This window comes from Perca fluviatilis, chromosome 2 (genome assembly GCF_010015445.1).
Source record: "Perca fluviatilis chromosome 2, GENO_Pfluv_1.0, whole genome shotgun sequence".
NCBI lineage: Eukaryota > Metazoa > Chordata > Actinopteri > Perciformes > Percidae > Perca > Perca fluviatilis.
In genome coordinates, this window is record NC_053113.1 from 42,404,186 (window position 1) to 42,427,639 (window position 23,454).

At 42.4% G+C, this 23,454-nt stretch overlaps 1 protein-coding gene across 8 annotated transcripts in view; it reads right to left on the reverse strand.

Moving 5' to 3' along the window:
• fat3a (FAT atypical cadherin 3a) overlaps positions 1 to 23,454 on the reverse strand; it is a 228,673-nt gene that overhangs the window by 10,898 nt on the left and 194,321 nt on the right. For all 8 annotated transcript variants that reach the window (XM_039791128.1, XM_039791121.1, XM_039791097.1 and 5 more), the window contains 10 exons: positions 23,087 to 23,224; positions 19,526 to 19,669; positions 13,220 to 13,417; positions 10,546 to 11,347; positions 9,989 to 10,123; positions 9,682 to 9,836; positions 8,898 to 9,134; positions 6,320 to 6,566; positions 2,166 to 2,319; positions 339 to 1,021 (listed from right to left, as the gene is read on the reverse strand). In XM_039791128.1, coding sequence (XP_039647062.1) covers positions 339 to 1,021; positions 2,166 to 2,319; positions 6,320 to 6,566; positions 8,898 to 9,134; positions 9,682 to 9,836; positions 9,989 to 10,123; positions 10,546 to 11,347; positions 13,220 to 13,417; positions 19,526 to 19,669; positions 23,087 to 23,224 — 2,893 coding nt within the window. The remainder of the gene's footprint in view (positions 1 to 338; positions 1,022 to 2,165; positions 2,320 to 6,319; positions 6,567 to 8,897; positions 9,135 to 9,681; positions 9,837 to 9,988; positions 10,124 to 10,545; positions 11,348 to 13,219; positions 13,418 to 19,525; positions 19,670 to 23,086; positions 23,225 to 23,454) is intronic.

The window sequence follows — 23,454 nt, forward strand, 5'->3', positions numbered from 1 at the left end:
GACAATGTCAAGAGTCCAAAGACATATCACATGAATGTGGTAACAATTGATGTCAATCAATATTACATTTAAAGTAATGCATTTGTAGCCATCCAAAACAGAGGTGCTGGACTGCTGCTAACACTCTGGCCAAGAGGCCACAACCAACTGTACCTTGGGTTCCTACTACAGGAGGGGGCACCAGTTTGTAATCACAAATCACAGTTCTCTGGATGGTGGAATACATGTGTTTGCAGGAGGACATTGGCACAAAATGCATGTACGGGACTTTAGGGTACTCACACAAACACACTCTAACATATAAGTGTTTATTCTGACTTTAGCACACATACACTCACCTTCATCACTGTCCCATGGGCTCTTGCGTATGGAGTCACAGTCTGAGCGACAGGGCGACACCGGCGGCAGGTTGGGGGCCACGCTGCACACCACCACCCCCCTCCTGGTGGTTCCTGACAGGATCCTTGGTGACTCGGGGTGAAAGGTGCTCATTTCTGTATGCTCCACAGCACACCCATCCACCATCTTCCCCAGCGTGGAGCGTGGGTCTCCTTGGAAACAGGGTGTGTATGTCATGGGCCTGACAGGGACCTGTGGAGGTCCCAGCAACCCCGGCTCTGAGTACAGGTTCAGAGGGTCTCCTGGTGTGCAGTGCAGGCTCTTGAATTGAAGCCCGTTGGCCTTGTTGAGCAGCGCTGCAGTGGCTGGGTCCTGGACCAGAGATAGGTTGTTCCGCGAGTAGTTCTTCTGGAAAACCTTCTTACGGAAAGCGATGAAGAGGATGATGAGAGTAATGATGACAAAAAGCACAACAGCAATTCCGATCAGCTCCTCTTTCCCGACCACAGTGTGACCGGCCTGCATGTCGGGGACCACCACGGGCCGCAGGCCGCAGCGCTGGCCCACGAAGCCCGCTGTGCAGTTACAGTAGAAGGAACCGTACGTGTTGACGCAGACGCCGCCGTTCTCACACTCCCCCTCTGGATTGCTGCGGTCACATTCGTTCACATCTTCCTCACAGCTGCAGGATGGAGGGATGGAAGAAAGAGGACAAGAGACTGGAGTGAGATGATAGTGTATGAATAACTTCGCACTGCTCAATGACCTGCTCCCAGATGGATTGCTTTCCCAAAGCCAGACAGCCAGAGAGTAAGATGAAATGCACTGTGGATAGATTGCAGAAGAAGTCCCTGAGTGGGCTCACAACACAATCCCTTTGTCTTAATATGATAATGCTGCTGTTAGGAGTGCCACTTAGCTTTTAACACATTCAAAGAGAGTTAAAGTGACAGGTGGAGGCTAGAGAGGAAATGAGTATTGCCACCTTGTGGTCATGAACAGCAAGTGCCGTCAATGAAAGACTTTAATTTGTTCTTTTTAATTGTTCTTCTCTATGTGGGCTTTTATATATTGACTGAAAACGTTTTGTAAACTAAAAGGGTCAAAATGTACAAAGTTCTTGAGTTGTCATGTACACGTAATAAAAGTATAAAATTTGCATTTCCTTGTGAAACACCCAGCTCTTTAGGCAAAGTAAATAATTCAAGGCCAAATCCGATTTGTTAGATCGGACCATATGTGCTGGTATTGCACACATGCACGCACACGCACGCCCACGTACGCACGCACGCACGCACGCACGCAATCCCACACACACACACACACACACACACACACACACACACACACACACACACACACACACACACACACACACATTTCTTAGTATAATCTTCACACACATTGGCTGCAGTCTAATTGTCAAAAAAATAACATCCTATGTCCTTTCCTACCCACTTTTCCTTAACCCCAATGGTAAACATCATGAGGTCAAGGAAAGATGTGAAGGAGAATTTAAAAGGAAGCTGTGAGAGGAGAACCTGACTGCCCTTATACTCTGCTACGTATTTATGCCACAGAAGATGTTTATTGACGTGGGTCTAAAACTATTGGACTGCAGCCATTGATGTTTTCTTTCTTTCTCTCATTTCTTATAAATGTGATCGTTCACCTCTGTTGTATTGGGGTGGAGGCCGATGTCTCCAAACCTGAACAAATAACCAAAGTGTCTAGATACTGCCAGAGGTGTGTAACAAAACAGAATGTGTGTGACTGGACCCCTGAAGGACTTTGAGTTCAGTTTGTGTGTTTGGACTGGAACTCACGTCAGGCCCTTGAAGCCTCTCCTGCAGCTGCAAAGGAAGGCGTTGCCGATGGGCTTACATGTGCCAGCGTTCTGACACGGGTTGGGAAAACACGCCGTTATCTCCATCTCACAGCGCCCTCCGGTGTACTGGGGGTTACAGCTGCATGAGAACCCTGCAGACACACACAGGAGGGGAGAGACACTTCATCAAGAAGTCAGAGCAGTCAGTGGCACACATATACAAACACACACACACACACACACACACAACAACAACGACGCTGACGATCGGTTGACTATAGCTTTGCTGTCAATCCAACGAAGCTGCTGCGGTGTGAAACTTAGTCATTCATGTTCGTGGTGGCAGGTATCAGCCAATCAGTGCCTTTGTTTGGGTTTGCAGAAAAAACATGCTGACTGCTAGGTTTGGTTTTTGGAGTTAGTGGACAGAGCAATACATGGTGGATATTGTAAATTGGACTGGTATGAATATATATATAGATATGTATTTGGGTGTGTTAAATTTTTTATTTTCTAAGATGTTCAGTTACATTAGCATTAAATTCCACTATCAGTTATATGTGTATAATAACTGTAATATGATTATTATTGGAGTGCTCACAATGGCTGTGTAACGTGGACCTGTGTTTGAGTTACTCTCTCTCAGATTACAGCAGCAAGGAGGCTGTTTCATTTAACATGGAGCTGATATGGATGTTATTTGGTTATAAAAGGCTAGCTAATTAAGTTGAAGTTATACTACTAGCATGTCCTAGCTTTAATATTCCCTGGTCCCTTTTATAAATTATATATTTATTTAAAGGTAGGCAATGCTTCTTTTATAGAATTGGCTTATTTTAATTAAAAATGAATGTGTTTACATTAAACAAATATTAACTGTATCTATCAGATTGAATCAGATTGAATCGTATCACACCAAATCAATTCAACATCGAATCAAATCGCACTGAATCGTTCCAGATTAAAATGTATCGTCCCTGAACTGTATCGTAGCCCATGATAGCTATGTATCGGATCGTCTTATAAGGGAGAGGCACACCCCTAACACGCACACATACACACACACACACACACACATAGGCTCACAAGGTTATGGCTCTGACACACTGCGTCACTGAGGACGCATTTGAAGACACATTCTGCTGCCAGGTGGAAACACACATATTTAGAGATGCCCACTTGTGATTCGGGGGTTTCTGCATGTTTCACCAAGTCAAATTTAAGACTTTTTAAGACCTTTTTAAGACCATTATGAATGAAATTTAAGACGTATATCACAACATTAAAAACAAAAAACATGCAGCAATGCTTCTGATGCCTCTGATGTCTGTTTTAGAGCACCAGAGAGCAGCACAGGTATTTTAGTGGTACCGAAATCCGCATTGCTATTCGGTCTGGTAGATACATATTGGCACCCAATTGGTTTCGGTACCCAACCCAGAGCACCTCTGCTCTGTTGTCTCTGATCCAAAAGCAACATGGAGGAGTTGCGGAGCTGCTGTGTGGGTCTCGCCTAGGCAGTGTGGAGATACTGCCGGGACTGGAGCCGCCTGATGCTCAGCAGAACTGGCTGTTGGTTGCATGTCGATTGGCTTGTGCCTGTACTGCCAGTAGACTGTATAATTATACATATATTTGTATTTCTTTGCTCGCTTGTTTACTATGCGCACATGACGACCATGAACGTAGCATGAGCGCCAGCAACTTAAACTTCCAACATGTCGGCTGTGTGGAGGTATTTCGAATGTAAAACAGATAACAAACTTGCTATATGCAGTACTTGTAAAGCACAAGTAATGCGAGGAGGCGTGTTCCACACTACAAATATGATTACGCATCTCAAGAGCCGAGAAAAGTAAGAAGAAAAAACGCCGACAAAAACCCATCAGCAGCCTCTACTTCAGTCCTTTGACAAAGCTAGAAAATACAGCAGCGACCACCCAAAGGTAAAAGTTGAATTTTGAATGTATTGCTCTTGATAACCAGCCGTTGAGCGTGGTGGAGCCGCGGTATGCTATGCCCAGGCTATGCCTAGCCGGCGCTACTTTTCTGATGTGCCGTTATCTGATCTCCAGAGTGTTGTCGGCAGTCACATTGAAAAGCTCCTCGCGGCGCTGGTCACATTAGCTTTACCGCGGACATTTGGACATCAAGCGCGAGTCCTGTTAGCATGTTGAGCCTCACTGCCCAGTGGATAGACGAAGACTTCACCCTTAAAAAAGCTGTCCGACCTACACTCACAGGAATGCTCCGGTTCTCACACAGCAGCTGCAATTGCATCTGCATTTGATAATACATTTGTGAAATGGAAAATAGAAAGAGAACGAGTGCATGTCGTGCTACGTGTTGACAGTGAACGGCTGTTTAGCGTTGCCTCTGATGTAAGGCATTTGGCAGACCTGTTCAAGTAGGAGAGGAGTTAAATTTTTTATTTGAAAATGTATTTTTATTTATTTTACTCCTAAGGACTGAAGTTTGAAGTCTGAACTTAAAAATAAAATGTGGCACTGGCATATAATTTATTCTCCTCCAAGTTAAATAATTTAACTATTTTTCAGGGGTGAATGTGTATTTGTAAAATGATACATTTATGGTAGAATCAAATGTTGTTGGTCTTGTGTATTGCCTTATCTACAACACATGACTGTAATAAGGTAAAGGTAGTACAAGAGAGATACTTGGATTTCTCTTCAGTAGAATTAAAGTGAACAGTATATCAGGGGAAAAATGTGCATATACATCGGTATCGGCCAAAATGAGTTTGAAAATATCGGCATATCGAATATCGGCCAAAATCCAATATCGTGCATCCCTATTAAATAGTAGAACGCAATCACAAATTCCATCATACAAAACTCCACATTTCGGAGCATTAACCAGGCATACATATGGCATAACGTAATTTATTATTCCCCATAAGGCCACTTTTAATGAATAACGTAAACGGTTTATGGCATACTGTCTGTGGGAATAAGCCACTACGGTAGCGAGGCTAACAATATCCATGTTAGATCATGTTAGCTCTAGTACTTTGGGAACATCTGCAAGCATATATTAAATTACTTAACAGTTTTTCACTGACCGTTGCCTAACGTTACCACGTTCACATGCCGTTAAACGGTGTGCTGGTGGAACACAACCGGCACAGGTCGGTGTAGTGAGTGGCCAGTGCCGCCAGTGGTTCGGTTTATGGCGCTGTCAAAATGGCATATGCCATCAGCCACCAGCAAATGTCGCTGTAATGAGCGGCATGTGCTGCCAGGGGCTGACCATCAGCCACTTTTCGATTTTGGCGCTACTGCCAAAAAAAAAACCACGTAATAAAAAAACCAACATTCTTAAGCGTTGTGAGATCATTTCAATGAGCGTTAGAGGTAGCATTACATTAATGTAGGAAAACTAAGACCTGTTTAACATTAATTTAAGACCTAGACACAACATTTTAGCAAATTTAAGACTTTTTAAGACCTTAAATTTTGATTTCAAAATGTAAGACTTTGTAAGACCCCGCGGAAACCCTGTGATTGGCTCACTCAGGACAGATGTTAAAACCAGGTTGAAATGAGGGTCAAATACAGCCAAGAAATGGCTGTGGAACAAACTTGTTTGATTGTGTGAACAGCACACATCAGGGACACAGTGCTGTGTGATGACAGAAGTGGGATACTCTGCTCATATGTGAGGAGCATGTGGCGTGTTCCCTGTATGCTCACACTGTATCTGCTACATACACTTTTTAATTACATATTTTGTTTATTTTAACTAGGGATGCACTAATATCACTTTTTAAGTGTACAAGTCCAAGTACTTACATTTGGGTACTCGCCGATACCAAGTACCAATATAAGTACTTACTGTAATAATCCCTCTGGGGTCCGAGGGTGTTTTCATACACACAGATGATTTTGGCCTGCTCTGATATTGTTGTCGATTAGAACAAAGCAGTTTTTTCAAAGTACCATGCATTTTTTTCTAGTCAACGCTCAGTGTTTGTCAGTATTTAAAGTAGGCTTTAATCAATATTTGGTAAATAGTAATTCATACTTTCAAACAATTGAATTAAATTGTTAAAGTAAAATTCCTGAAATATTTTCAATCTAATAACAAAGCGCTGTTGTTCAGTGTGAAGTGGCTGTGCTCCCTGGGGCTCACCACCAGAGGGCAGGCTGCTGCAGCTGGCCCCATTGCGGCAGGGCTGCTGCAGGCAGGCGTCAGGGTGGAGGATGCAGCCCAGCTTCAGCTCCGTCAGGCCCACAACCTCTGCGTAGCGCGAGCGTTTGTTCTGCAGCGGCAGCTCGTTATTGTTCAGCATGATCGAGTCCAGGCAGCCCTGGAAACCCTCCAGCACCCGCGGGTCCTTCTGGGGGTCCAGGAGGCTACGAGAGTTGGGGTGCTGCACCTGGGAAGGGAAGGATCCGAAATGAACACATGAATTACACAGATACCCTGTCACACACACACACACACACACACACACACACACACACACACACACACACACACACACACACACACACACACACACACACACACACAGTAGATTGCTTTGAACTGAATTTGTTTAGTTTCCATCAACATGTTCTGTTACTACATGTGTGGCAGTGACGGAGGTAGAACCAGTAGTTTTACTAAGAGTAATTATTTGCTCATGTCAGGCTACATCTACAGCCTGGCATTACCAAAATAATTCGCAAATGCATATTAGTCATTTTAGATTTCCAGATGAAATTGCCTGGACACAATTGAATAGACCAACAACCAATCAGAGCAATGTAACCTGTGACGTAGTGCTGAGTGACACATGCGAGTTGGGGCGGTGCTTGGTCCGTTTTCAAGCCAGAAAAAATATGGTTCTAGTCAGATGGCACCGCAGGAACAGAGAAGTCACTGATATGTAATCACGAGCCTAGTTTGATCTGAATTTGGTGAACCTGGTGCGTTGCACTCGGCGGCCCTACAGGACAGTGACGCTTCCCCAACAATCATCGTCGTAAACCCCTATATTAGGTTATGATATATATATATATATATATATATATATATATATATATATATATATATATATATATATATATATATATCATAACCTAATATAAGGGTTCTATATATATATATATATATATATATATAGTATATTTATATTAGGTTATGATTGGTTCGCCCAGGGTCTGCTTGGCTAAAAAGCAGTATATATACGTACAGTATATTCCAGAGCAAATCAAACATCAGCTAGCAGATTTGCATGGCTCCAGGCTACTATATCTGTCTCCTATCACTTTGGATAATTATCAAGCACAATGTGTAATATGCTTGGTCTTAAATGTGCAAAACAAAACCCTAGCAAAGATATACAGCTGTAAATGTTCTTCTACATTTCTTGTTTGAAGATAGAAATGTGTATTGAACAAGCTGTAAATCTGTAGTTACATTAAACGTAGTAACCAGGGACAACATTTCCAACTGTTCCAAGAACCCAAATCACCAGCAGATCCACTTCAACATATGGCACAGGACATATTGGACTCCTCAAGTCATTCCTACTCCCTGTTGCACGTTCTGTCAACCTGAACAAACTGGAACTTTCCTGCACACGGTCTGGGAGTGTGAATGGGTGCATTAGTTTTGGAATAAAACAACATCAATAACATCTGATGTGATAGGATGTTCCTACTGACCCGATTGTTTTGTTACTTAATGACGACTCTAAATTACATCTGCTTGGGAGACAAAAGAAAATTTGGTTAGCTGGCTCAACCGCGACCAAGAAAATGATAGCTCAGCGCTGGCTCCCCCCCCCACTCGCTTTGTATTAAACAGTGGTTGCTGTATTTTCTGGACATACTTATGCTTGAGCTCTCTACAGCAAAGGGTGACCGCGGAGGGTGGGGGGTGGGAGAGGGGGGTTGATCTTGTTCAATTGTGTTTATCTGTTCTGTTGTTATTGTTTTAAAATGAAAAATTGAATAAAAAATGTATCTTAAAAAAAATAGTAGTAACCAGGGCTGTGATGGTTTGTGTATTCCTATTGAACCAAACCATATTTTCTATTTTCTATTTCATATAATAAGATATGCTTTTCAGTTTTATAGCCTGTTGTGAGCTGTTGCCTTTGGGAAAGTGTTTGCTCAGTGTACATACAGTGTAATGCAGAGGTGGTTAAAGTGTTCCTTATTTATAGAAATAAAAAAAGTTTACCAAAGTTGCCAGTGGGCGAAACTACCTCAGTCCCCAGCGAGAGGATTGTGTCTGTATTTGACACTTGCACTACTGCCATTTTAAAATAAATGAAAAGAAACACATCCTTCTGCATTTGGATGCGTTCCGCTGTACCGAACTCACATCGAACCACCATCCCTAAACCGGGGTATGATCCGAACAGGGATTTCTGTGTAAAGTATATTTTTCTTATTTTCAGTTTTGGTTATCATTTATGTAGACTTTACAACCACAGACCAGTTCCACATGTTAACCACTTTCTAATATACAACAACCTATTTGGGATGCGAAAACATAGATGAATGTCAATGACAATCCATGTGTGTAGGCTGTGTGCCCCACATGAACAACAACTGGCAGTGCAGCAATGTACAGACTTGGATGTCAAAATAATTGGCATGGTAAAAAAAACTAAATTCAATATTTGACTAGCATTCTAGCGTCTACCAGATAGAAAGTTTGACACGGCACTGTGGACATAGGTCTGGCACTGTGAGGCTTCTCATGGACTGACCAGTGCTCCAAAGTAGATGCTTCTGTCCGGAGGAAGGGGTTGGAGGAATGGTGATCCACGGCGACGCTCAACGTAGCTGTCATCCAGCGCCAGGCTGCTGAAGTTGTGATTCAGCTCCAGTGCCACTGTGTGCCAGCTGCCATCATTGATACGACGGCCAGAGATGCCCAACATGTCAGGACTGTCGCCGCTGCCAAGGCCACAGGCTAGCTGGAACCACAGCTTCCCCTCCTCCAACTGGTCACACACACACACACACACACACACACGTGCACACACACACACACACACACACACGCGCACACAGGACAGAAAAGGAAACACACTTATTTCACTACCATACTACCATGAAGAACATCAACTGACAGCAAGACAGGAAATATAAAGTTTATCTCTTTAAAAAGCTATTTGCAAAAAGATCAAAATGTAATATTGATCGAAAATCAGCACTAACAAATGAACAGAATGAATGGATTCAAAAAAACTGTGAACACAGATAACTTTAATGTTGACCAGCATAAACAGGCGTTTCCAGACTCAGTTAGCATCCATGGTTGTGTATAACTGCACTGAAGGACTAGTCTGAAATATCTGTCATATTTATACATGAAGTTACATGTAAACATTTATGATATCCTAATGCTTATAATAACTTTAACTCCAATAAAAAAGATTTATGATATACACTGGTTTTATCCTTTGAAGGATCTTGCCCACAGAGCAAAGAAGTGCCAGAGCATAGACCAGCACCTGTGTGTGTGTGTGTGTGTGTGTGTGTGTGTACCTTGAGCATGGTGCAGGGTTCAGCGTGTGTGTACATAATGATCCCTCTGCTTTGCAGTGTTCGGATGCGGAGGCTGAGTTTGAGCTCCGTCTGCAGCTGCTCAGACACTCTGTACTTGATGTAGCTGTTACCTGAAAAACTCAGAGATGAATGGCCTGTTGCCACACACACACACACACACATAAACACACACACACACACACACAGAGGCATGGGTTAATGAATCATATTCCAGAGTAATGCAGGTACAGTATGTATACTGTATGTATATTTTTGTGTGTTTCCTGTCTTTTTCTCGCTCACACACCTGCACACTCTCCCAGTTTGCCTGGTGGACACTGGCATGCGTAGCGCCCTCTGCTGGCCTCAACTGCAACACACTGCATGTCTGCGGGACAAGGCTGGTCCTCACACTGTTCTGACAGGACCGCACAGCTGGCATCTGGACACACACACACACACACACACACACACACACACACACAAGAAAGGAAATATAAAGTTTATATCTTTAAAAAACTATTTGCAAAATGATCAAAATGTAATATTAATCTGAAAATCAGCACTAAGAAATGAACAGTGAATGCATTAATAAACTGTGCACACAGATTAAAACTGTGAAGCATTTCTTCCACCTACAGTATTTCTATCAGGCCAGGTTTGATAAGGCCGAAAAAAAACTTAAATTAATAAATTAACAGTAATATTTAATCGTCTTTTCAAAAAACTATCGTGCTTATGTAGACGTATGAAGCGAGCCACACAACATACTGCTGAGGCTCTGCTCTTTTGGAACAAAATACAGAAGCTCCACTTTTCACTTAGGCTCTCTCTTCTGGAACACACCAAATTAACTTTACTGACCAGTGCATGTGCAGCGCGAGGTCCGGTGGAAGCGTGGAGAAACGAAGCTAAGCCGTGGCGTGCTGTATGTAGCCAGGCTGTGGGAGTCCAGGCTGATGCTCTGCTCGCACTGCGCGCCTCGACACTCCAGCCCTGAGCAGTTCTTATCCAGGATGGCTGACACACGGACGACCTCCTCCAGCTGCCGCCGGGACGCGCTCAGTTTCTGGGTGAGGTAGGCCGCCTTGTAGTACCCGCCCCCTGCTGTTTCCACGGCAACGAGCATGTCCAGTTGTTGCGTTCCGCCGACTGGCTGCAGACTGAGCAGGTGCAGCGTGTCCTGCTGCTGCGATGCGGCCGCCTGCTGCAGAACCCTCAACACACTTTTCAGGTGCAACGCAACAAAGTCTTGTGGTGCCACACTCTCAAAGCGCACCGTCACCGCCTCACGCAGCATCTCTAGGGTGGCCTGCTCCACATGCACACTCACGGGCACAGGCACGGCGAAGCGGCCATCACTTACGCTGGCGTTGAGGGAGTACCTGCCTGCATCCAACCCCCCCAGGGCGATGATCTTGCCGTCCCGAGGACTGATCTTGAAGAGACTGCGCTGAGCTGGAGGGGCATGGCCAAAGGTCAGCACATCATAGGGGTCTGCGTCGGTGGCATGCAGCTGGCCAATCACACCACCAGGAAACTCGTCCTCCATAGTGACGATATGAACTTCCAGTGGCAACGCCACTGGCCGGTGAAGGCTCTCCTCGATCACCCTGATGGTCAGCACGGAGGAGGAGGACAGCCGAGGCTTCCCCGAGTCCGTCACCTGAGACAGCACATCATGACAAAGACGGAGAAGAGACATGTCAAAGAACAGGAGAAGAGGACAGTGGAAATGACTTGGTAACATCTCTATTTGGTGACATATTTACTTTTTTCACATAACATCCATCTATCCTATACTATTCATGGTGACTAGAGCTGATCCCAGTGGACACTGTGCGAGACACAGAGACAGACATCCTTTCACACTCACATTCACACCTACGTCAATTTAGAGTCAACAATGACCCTAACCCGCATGTGTTTGGACCCGGAGAACACGGGAAGTTCATTAGATGAAGTGTAGGACCATAGACTGGCTAGCTAGCAACCGTTTCCTTGGTTATATTCGTGCTCCGACCACCGCCCTTGCTGGCAGACTTTGCCAGGCGTGAGACCTCAAAAATAGGGAGGATTTTGAAACCAAAGCGGGGGTCTGGGTGTCTTTTTCTATAAAAATGTGAGTTTCAGATACTTTGTTTTCTGCTTTCAGGTGACTTTTAAAGAATTAGTAACAAAATAATAAATAGGACTACAACCAGACAGTAAAATAAATGGACCAACAGATCCCGTTGCTCTGGACGGAGACCAGTGAAGGATATTAGAAGCACTTTTCCAGTGAGGGCTGAGTGTTATTGAGCAGCCTCCAACTGAGCTTGAAGACGTAGATGTGACGTGAGCAACCTGTCTGAAAGTTGTAAGTCTTCTGGTAGCTGTGCCAAGAGAAATCTCAATCATTCCCAATCTTGCAGAGATGGAGAGTGTAGGTATATGTAAGGAGATAACATGGGCACAGGCTAATTATTGCTAACTAACATGCTAGTTAACATTAGTAATTAAACTTAAACAGCTAATGTAAGTCAAAAGTGCCTGCGAGCTTCTCCTGTACTATACAGTAATTCCTCTACTATTTGACAGTAAGTCGCGTGGTTATGACACAATCATTAGCCTATTTTTACAAAAACGTCTGCTACGGAGCCATAATGTGAGATACAAGGTAATGGAGCCTTTTATACATTGTCGTGTTTCTTTAAAAATAAACAATGGACGGATAAAGTCTTTAAACGCTTCAGATGTAAAGTTATTCGCTGTCAAAGTGACTTCAAAATGAATGGCAGTCAATGGAATGCTAACGGCAGGTGAGTGCTTGTTAGCATCAAAATGGTGCCATAGGAGGTACCCGTTGTGGAGAGAGGCTTACCCCCTTGACTACAACTACATGTTTATGTTAAATACTTTTAATATGGTTTAGTGTTTGGTTCATGCCTCAGGAGGAGGGAGGGAGGCCACGCGTGACATAACCCGTGTGCGTCTGTTTACTCTTTTTTTTTATATTAAAATACATATGAGAACATGATTGCCACAAAAAGCCTGCTGATAAAAGCATATCATTTAAATTAGGATGTAAAATAATTAAGATAAATTATGTAATAACTGATAGACGGATGTCCTTTAAAAGTATATTGTAAAAGTGTGTGAGAGGGAATTACTTAAAATACATATTTTTAAATGCTTCAAAAACAGGAGATCTAACTTTGTGTGAATATTTGCCAGCAGAATCAAGGTGTTTTACAAGATATTCAGTATATCAGTGTGGTCATATTGTTAGTCTCAAACAACTTTCAAATTTTGAATTGGCGCCTAACCAAAGCACAATGTTTATTACAGATTTATGACTAGAAAACTCCCACCATGCTCAGGTTCTATTCTATGTGGTATATACTGTTGAGCTGCTATCTCCCCCTAAACATCCCCCGCAATAAAAGAAACAAAAACGAAAATGGGTCTACAGATTCAATAACACTGTTTTTGAAACTAATGTGATGGAGGGCAGAGTGACTACAGCGGCTCTACATGTGAACGTTAAATACTCTACCTGTATCACAATAACATATTGAGTTGCCAGGTCCCTCCTGAACACTTGATTGGCCACCAGTGTTCCATCTTTCTCCAGCACAAACTCTCCGCCTTCGTTTCCTGTCAGAATGCGGAAGTCAAAGGGCTGGCCGTTGTGGGACGAGTCCTGATCAATGACGGACAACTGCAGGATGCTGGTGCCGATTGGCTTGTTTTCCTGGGGAGGGAACACACCATTAGAAAGACCAACATATTTTGAGATACATTATGCCTGGTCACAATATGAAGTTTGTTTTGGCATGATGTATTCAAAGAGAACTGAATAGTCATTTAATGTTTAGTACCTTAGAAATACAAAGTCAGAAATGATGCACCTGCTCGTATAATTGAGTCATTGGTATTGACTAACCCTGCCACTTCCTGTGGAGATATATCATTGTAGTCAGTCCCTCCACAACATCCTGATGCCAAGATGGTAAATTGTTTGACTTAAACGAATCCCTGCTTCATTAAAGTTTGCTCAGTTCTTGCCATTTCCATTTGCAATTCCCTTGCACTTTGCACCCTCCACTGCAGCTCCGCACATACTGTGAATAATGTCCAGGGAAGCAACTTTGGATGATATCCACTTGATTTGTCTAACTCAGATGATTGAAGCCTCATATTAGCTTCAAATAAACTTTGGAATACTGCATACTACATTCTGTGCAAAAATTAGCACAGAATGACGACTGTTTAGTTTGTGCCCCATCACTTACACTTTATAAAGGGCTCTATTAAAGCAGCAAGGAGTTTTAACTGGTTATGAATCTGTCTCAATTTAATGTTATTGTGTCGTACCTTAGCTAGTAAAAAGGAAGCAGGCGGGGATTGTTTTAGAGAATTTTATTTTTGATGTAATATGTTGATAGTTGGGCAGGATCAGCAAAGCTAAAAAAAGTTAAAAGGGAAAGTAGAGCACGGGCAAAAACACGAGTCAACCTTTGTCGGTCATTCAATTGATGGAGAGAACCATAGGATTTTAAAGTTGCCCTCTTCCATTTAGACACCTTTGTGTACATTTTATTTATAAAGTAAATTATGAGCCTTACTTCCCTGAAGTTTTGATTACAGAGAAAACCGAAAATTTCGAAAAGAAAATAAGGTTGTGAAGATCAAAAAGAAATGTGCGGCGTGGTAGCCCAGAAATCTAGACGCATCGTAGCGGCAGCAAATTAATTTGCAGCCAGGGTCAGTCTAGCAACTCTCTGTTGGCTTGCGAGCCCGAAAAAAACTAATTCTGGTCAGGCCAATCACATCGAGTATAGAGTCGGTGGGCGGGCTTAAAATAAGGACGGCAGAGTTGTGACGGTTCCGCGTGAATTCCCTGTTACTTGAAAACAAAGAAGATGGTGCTGGCGAACAGCGGTCTTTCGAATCGGCTTTGGCCGCGACTCTGGAAGACTTGGAGCACTGAAGTCATTCTTAAAAAAGGAAGATGTGTTTGGAGTTTTGCCGACAGGATACGGCAAAAGTTTAATCTATCAACTAGCGTTTCTCTGGTTGGCTATGAGTGCAGAGAGAATCTGAAAAACAACCGTTTATCCCGCCCCTCGGACTGAGCCCTGTCAATGGTGAGTTCCCAGACCCAACATCTTGATCTAGCTTGTCAGGCTAGCGGCACGGAGAAGTTGAGGTTTAAAAGAAGTAAAGTTAGAGCAAGATGCTGCAGGCTTCTGGGCATTTTTATTTTTAGGCCTTTATTACAGGACAGGACAGTTTAGACATGAAAGGGAAGAGAGAGGGGGAATGACATGTAGCAAAGGGCCGCAGGTCGAACTCGAACCTACAGCCGCTGCGTCAAGGACTGAGCCTCTATATGGGCGCACGATCTACCAGGTGAGCTACCCAGGCGCCCAATGAAGCAGCTTCTGTGTAGTGGAAAGGCGGAGATTAATCCCAGTGTCAGCTAGAGACAGATGAGGCCGGACCAGGACCAAGCAGCAGAGACATGACACGGGACCTATCGCCATGTTGGCCAATAATGTGTGTGCGGCTTTATTATCATAACAATGGGCCTCATTCACCAATATCTTCCTAAGTTTTCTCTTAAATATGTTCTTAAGAAAGTCCCTAAGAAAAGTCTATGTCGGATTCATGGCGTGTTCTTAAACAGCAGAATTGTTCGCACCTGTGTTCTTAGGATTGATGAATCACATGTCTTCGTAATTCAAAGCGCGTGCCAGTTGTTCCTAATTAGCATAAGAAAATGCCCCGCAAATTCCCATATAAGGACATTACACTTCCTAGGCACCTCCTGGGAAGCACTGAGATGGTTGATTTGAAATGGTAGTATGTCCACTACCACAAACAAGGCCTGGCTTTTAAAAAAAGTTCCTATCCTAACCAGTAAAACGGAAATATGTTGTTAGAATCGGAATGTTGGTTTTATTCATGGATTTATTTTAAGACGGTTTTATTTTATTTATATATTATTTGCTTACGCTTCGTAAGCAAATAAAGTGTGTTAAGCAGCGGGAATGGGGAGGTGATGTGAAGAGGTCTAGCCAAATAAATAACTTATGAACGCGTCTTACGCAGCCTGGCGGAGAAGTAAACAATGCTGTGGAGAGAAATAGATGGAAACTATGATTTAAAAATCGGGAATAATAAAAAACAAACATTTTCATTTTCACTTTTACCGGAGGCTGTATTACCGAGGGTCAGGGGCGCCCGGGCTCTAGAGCACCGGAGCCGGTTTGGAAGCCGATGAAGGATCGGCGGTGCCCTATATGGCAACCAAACTTCACTGGTGAGACAAACTTGTGACGGTCAGGAAGACGTTTTGGCAGGAAAAACTGATCAGAAAATGTAACAGAACGTTGTATATGTAGTGGAGTAGAAAGTATAGATAATTGCTGAAAAATGTAACGAAGTAAAAGTCAAAAGTACGCACTATTGATGTGAAAAATGTACTTAAGTACAGTAAAAATGTATTTGTACTTCATTACATTCCACCACTTCATTTTGCCCCTATAAATAGCGCGATCAATCACCAAATAATGCAGGATTTAATCCGTTTAATTGCTGATGTAAATTGCAGTGTTTGTGCTCTTTTTGCATACTATGATTTTTTTTTTTCAACAAATGATCAGAAATACATTACAGTAAAAGACTATCATTGTAAACAACTGTAGAATTAAATAAAATGCAGTAACCAATTATTTGGAGCAAACTGTCATCACTCAAATGTGCGTAAGAGTGCACTTCAGTGTTCGTAGATTTTTTTCTTAGCTAAGAACAAATCCAAGATAAGAAAACATTAGTGAATGTCAGAATCTTCATAAAATGTGCATAAGTGGGGTTTAAGAACACATTTCTTCGTAAGAACGGTTGGTGAATGAGGCCCAATGACTTTCTAAACTCGTAAAATCATTAATATAGACCTATCATTTAATTTATTGTATTTGTCTTTTATTTTGCTATTGCCTTGGTATGTTAATCAGTATGCAAGTATCAAAGTTTAATATTATAATCATTAAAGTTTATTATTATTGTTATTAGTCAAGTCAAGTGCCTATAGTTGAGGTGATGCTGAGACACAGAGTGACTCCAGTCATGGTGGTGAGGAGGAATCAGAATCAGAAACAGAAAAAGTTTTGTTGCCACAATAAGTACACTTATGTGGAATTTTCCATGGTGAAAGGTGCATACATAAACAAACATATTAAACATTATTTGATTGATTGATTGAATTTATTTGCCCATTTCATTATAAAATACGATACAACTATGCACCATACATTAAAAACAAAACAAAGTCAGGATAACACAATAAAGCCCTGAGGCTTATTTCCATTGTGGTCCCTTAATTATAATTATAATTATAATTATGAAATAAGGAGTAGTATGGAGCAGGAAGCAGCAAAGATACAGTGAAAAGTTAGTGCAGTGTGCAGTGCAATGCAGTGTGCAGGGCTGGATAGGCAACTGTTTTATGAATAGAAATAAAAACATATGGAAAGAGTTGTATGATTATGTTTAAAATTATATAAAATAGAAATTAAGAGAAGATCCACTAATTAGAAATCTGTGTTACTTTCAATGGTTAGTTATTGGTAACTGTAGAAGTTAGTGATGTCATTTTCCTGCAGATGTAGCTCTGCAGTCAGCAATCTGAGGAGCACGGTGTGCAAAACATCCTGAGTCTTTAGCAACATCAGATTCTCTTTGCACCACAAAGGCTGGATTAGTTTTTATTGTTTTACATCTCTATTACATTATGTAGTATTATTATTACCAGTGGCGCTGGCAGGATTCTATTTCATAGTACGCACAAGAACCGCCCACCCGCTCAAGCTGTTTACTGTGCCAGAAATCAGCTTTTCTTATAATATGTAATGTGTATGAGAGTGTGCTCCTAGCGTACTTTTATCATATCATAATGACCAGATCATGAAATTTTTTTTGTAAAAGTGAGAGAGAGAGAGAGAGAGGTGGATGCGCTCAGAGCAGACAGCTGTCGGCGAGCCTGTACTGAGATATGGATACCATGATTTATCTGTGTGCCATGTAAACATCATATCCCAAATATTATCAAAAATGGGATAAGCCTCATAACTGCAATATTCATGTAAATGTTAACACACATGATTGAACACGCTAGCTCTGTCCGTGGGTTCAGCCATACCCAGCGTCCAGCAACCAGTTTATCTACTAACCGAGTCATAAACATTCTGATAAATAGTGGATGGGTTGTTGGTGAAATAACGTTTAATTAATTTGAATCCTATTTAAAGAATAGAAATTACTATGTGTCAATAGGTAACTATGCATCTGAGCGTACAGGTTTGACATGTGGAGTTCCCCAAGGCTCCATCCTGGGGCCTCTACTGTTTAATATCTACATGCTGCCCCTAGCTAAAATCATGGAAAACATAAACTATCACAGTTATGCGGACGACACACAGATTTATATAACCTTGTCACCCGGAGATTACAGTCCAATACAACACCTGGCCAGGTGCATTGAACAAACCAACGATTGGATGTGCCAGAATTTCCTAAAATTAAACGAAGATAAAACGGAGGTGATCATTTTTGGACCAAAAAATGAACGATTAAAAGTCAACGCTCATCTTCAATCAACAACGTTAAAAAAACAGACAAAATAAGAAATCTTGGCATAATTATGGACTCTGACCTGAATTTGAACAGCCACATTAGGTCAGTAACTAAATCTGCCTATTATCATCTCAAAAATGTAGCAAGGGTAAAAGGACTTATGTGCCAACAGGATTTGGAAAAACTCGATGCTTTTATCTTCAGTAGACTTGACTACTGCAACGGTGTCTTTACAGGTGTTCCTAAAAAGTCTATTAAACAGCTGCAGCTGATTCAGAACGCTGCTGCACGAGTCCTTACCAACACCAAGAAAATAGATCACATCACTCCAGTTCTGAAGTCCTTACACTGGCTTCCTGTGCACCAAAGAATAGATTTCAAAATACTCATGTTAGTTTATAAGTCACTAAACGGTTTAGGACCAATTTACCTTTCGAATCTGCTACTACACTATGAGCCGCAGAGATCTTTGAGATCATCAGGGACAGGTCTGCTTGCCATCCCCAGACTCGGAACAAAAAAGGGGGAAGCTGCGTTCAGCTTCTATGGTCCGTACATCTGGAACAAACTACTGCTAAACTGTAGGTCGGCACCTAATCTCAGCTCTTTTAAATCAAGGCTGAAGACCTTTCTTTTTAACACTGCCTTTTCTTAATTCATTTTTGTATTCATTTTTTTTTTTTTTCGTATTAACTGTTTTTTATCTGTTACCAATTTGTATGAATTTTTAACTGGGTCTTTATGTCTTGTGTAAAGCACTTTAAATTGCATTGCTGCTGAACTGTGCTATACAAATAAAATTGCCTTCCCTTGCCTTGCCTTGCCTTAACGGCGCGCCATAAGCTTTCTGCTGCTGCTCAGTCACTGAACAGCAGAGACAGAGAGAGGTGACGGTGGCGGCCGCAAAAGAGAGAAGAGAGCTCGGGCTTGCCAGACAATACTGGAGTCTCTTCTACAGAAAGTCACTAGATTTGTTGCTAGTCGCTTTTTTAAGCCCTCTGCTGTGCAGAGGCTCGTAGGCTCTCTGTTGGTAGCAGAGCCAATCAATGAGCCGTCTAGCGATGTAGCAACTCTCCGCCCCCGCCGCTGTACAGAGCCTCGCAACAGTGTGCTGTGTGTGACGTTGTCTTTTGTGCATACCAGATGGTTTGAAAGACACACACATACGCACACACAGAGTCCTGGATTTATAGTGTGATATCATGTCAATGGTTAGGTTTACCTGTATGACAGTGGTGAGGTTGGCTGGGGAGAAGGTGGGCGGGTTGTCATTGATGTCAGAGATATCAATGTTGACCATCACAGTGGAGGACATGGCTGGGACTCCACTATCCAGAGCTCTGACAGCCAACGAGTAGCTGGGAACCTACAAGGACCGACACAATGGAAGATATATAAACCATGAAAAAATAAAACCAAAACATATAATATAATAATGGATATAACACCTGTGATGTCACCCTTATACTTTACTTTACTTTATACTTTATTAGTCCCATCACTGGGAAATTTGTCTTGGACACCGTGCATAGTCTAGTCCTGCAAAGCAACATGATCGAAGTACATAAAACACATGATCAAAATGCATAAAACACAATAATAGATCATTCACACAATACAGCATCCGTTAAAACAAATAAGAGAAGTTTAAAAAAAAAGCACAAGAAGGCAGTTCACAGTATTTCATTTCTATTTAGCGCCTTGATTGCAGTAGGAACAAAGGAGTTTTTTAGTCGATTAGACCTGCACATCAAGACCCTATACCTCCTTCCCGAAGGTAATAATTTAAAATTATCATTCAAGATATGCGTATCGTCTCTCACAATTTTCTTGGCATGGTTTAGAATTGAAGCATCAAATAGCTCTTGGGGTGATCGTTCCCCCACACCCCCTATAATTTTAAAAGCCGTGTGCACCAATCGTCCCAACCTTGATTTTAATTGGACAGTCTTAAGTATCTGAAGGCATGTTCAGCAGCTTGGCCAGAAAATACAGATTTCTTGGTCAGGTTGATTTTTAGTGGAATTAAATTGAATTGAATGGATTATGGCTGTAGATGATGTCATGTTTATCACATTTAAAACAATGCTGGACAACAGGAACATGCAATCTGTGTCCTGATGGTGGCAGTAGAGGACAGGCTGTGTACCTGTAGGCCAGCAAGCCTGTCATCAATGTAGTGTAAACTAAAAAAATCTTTTCCACAATTAGGCCGATGTCTTGGCTAATAATATGTTGGATTAATTGTTTTTTTTTTAAAAACATTTAAAAAAAAAAAGTATGAAACGGTTTGGTGGCCCCTGTTGAAGAAACTAGTTTGTCTAACCTGGAGATTTGTTTCTAACCTAGCTGATCTTCTGACTCCCAACAGTACACTACTACTGACTTTCAATATCTCAGCAGGGAGAGTACAGTGTTATTATGGATAGAATAATGGACAAAACTATGAATTTTCTTTTAACGTTTTCAATTACAGGCCAATGCATTTGTGTACGGCCTACCACTTATGTCAATTTTTTGGGGGGATTAGCAGTAGCTCAGTCTGTGGGGACTTGGCTTGGGAACCAGAGGGCTGCCAGTTCAAGTCCCAGTGCGGACCAAGTACGGAGTACGGAGACCAGTTCAAGTCTTGGGCACTGCAGAGGTTGCCTTAGTTGCCCTAGATCAAGGCACCAAACCCCCAACTGCTCGGGGCGTCTGTCAATGGGCAGCCCCCTCACTCTTACATCTCTGCATTAGTGCATGGATAGCTGCATGTGCATGTGTGTGTTTTTCAGGCCTGTGTCTAATATGTTAAAACAAAGTAACAACAGAGTGAAAAATGTGTAATTTCCCCTTGGGGGAACTATAAAGTATGTCTTCTTCATCTCATGGTTACATTATGAACTTTATCATTAGCTACGGTATATATTAAAAGGTGACAATATGTCAATGTTGTGTCCACAGCTTGTCCTTACTGGCCCCCGACTGGCAGAGACAAGGCTTCCTCCAAACTCACTGGATCACAGTTTCAGATTATAGAATTATGTGGTTGTCTGAAGGAGAGTTTAAATTCCCCCCACACACACACACACACAATCATACATACATACACACTTCTTGTTCCCTTGGATATTTTGTCTGTTTCTCCATATTGCTTTATAACAAGCAGCTAATGAAGCGTGCCGAGAAGAAATGCAAAAGCAACAAACAATATTCTGCTGCCTGGCACATATGAAAAATAAACCTCAGTAGTAAACAGCTATGACCTGCTTAGCAGAGAGAAAGGGGGGAGGGGGAACCAGTATTGAAATGAGAGAAGGAAACATATGTAAAAACACACACTAACCTTACACACACACACACACACACACACCACAGAGAAAGCTGCTGCTCTCTGTGTGATAACCCCAAACTCACTTTCATCATCCTAAAGCTTTGATCCCCCACACGTCCCTGCACTCTTTCTGAGCACGCTCAGATGGCTCATCGACTGCACTCTTGAATACTTTATGATGGGAATATGAACATTTCTGAAGTTTTCAAGCAGTGCGGAGGAGAAGGAGACGAGGAAGAAGCAGAAGATGAGGAAGAAAGAAGAAGGCTGAGTAGGGGGGAAGCAGGCAAGGGTTGTTCATGCCTTCCATCTTTTTTCTGAGCTGAAAATAAAAGAGCTGATATGCAGAGCTGCTTTGTGCACGTGTTTTACTATTCAAGTGTGATTAGTTGCCATGTGGTCAGGGATCCATCTCCCAGGGCTCTCATCTCAGCCAACGGGCTCCTTCATCCCATCAGACATGGCCTACACTCACTACAGCAGCTCAGTTCACTGGCTGTTGATGCTGCAGGCAGGCAGCTCAGCTGATACCTACAGTCATCACATCTGTCTGGGCTGTACCAGGGCAGCTGATACATACAGTCATCACATCTGTCTGGGCTGTACCAGGGCCGCTGATACCTATGGTCATCACATCTGTCTGGACTGTACCAGGGCCGCTGATACCTATGGTCATCACATCTGTCTGGACTGTACCAGGGCCGCTGATACCTATGGTCATCACATCTGTCTGGACTGTACCAGGGCCGCTAATACCTATGGTCATCACATCTGGCTTTACCAGGACTGCTAACATGAGGATGGAGCTCATATCAGTTGAATGAAACACAAAGGAAGAAGCTAGATTTTTTGTTGACCATGCACAGCTTGGCTGCTGCAAGCTGAATTATTTCATGAGAATAGTGCTCATTAATCTGAGACTTTAGAGTTGGGTTCTGAGGGTTTCACTTCCAGGTTGGTAAATATACATATTCCCTGAGCTAGCATGCTAAGCAAGCTCTTATCATATACTATATGTATATATATTTGTTTAATCTCTTGTTGCTCTTCTTCTGTTATCGCGGGGGAATGGGCTTAACATTCAGGTTGAACTGTCGCCGCGGCTGATTGTATCAGCTGTAACTAATGAACGTCAAAGCTGTAGGAAACTTGCAAAAAGGCCAAAATCAAACTGTGCTGTAATCTAGTTAATGTGGACTTTGAGAGCCAGTTTAGTTTGTCAGAGTCTTACTGAATAAGATAACCTAAATCCTAAATGTCTTGAATCAGGATATTCACTATGTGGAGAAAGTAGCTTGTGAAACATAAGCTACAGCTGTCATTTTAAGTGAATATACATATTTCCCTATTTTTAATGCTAACAGTACACGTCCTCTGCTGCTCCTCTAATATCCTGATTATATCTTTTAACGTGTGAGAGAGTGTGTGTGTGTGTGTGTGTGTGTGTGTGTGTGTGTGTGTCCTCACTGTCTCCCGATCCAGTGGCTTGTTGACCTTGATGACGCCCCGGAGTGGGTCCATGAAGAAGTGCTCGTCTCGGTCTCCACTGATGATGGAGTAGAGGACGGCTCCATTCAGCTGACTGTCAACGTCCTCTGCTACCAGCTGAAAACACACACAAACACACAGAGGCAGGGGGAGTGACTATTTTACAGTCACACATTTTGACCATCTGTCCCTTTCCTATCCTTTCTATATGGATATTTTTCATCCATATATCACCAATTCCTAATATCTGTACAAATATGAGCCAAATGTCTCCTCTGCCAACCTGTCAGCACACAGGTATATATGGGTTACGTGGAGTCCATTATGAAGCTCATTATGAAGCGACT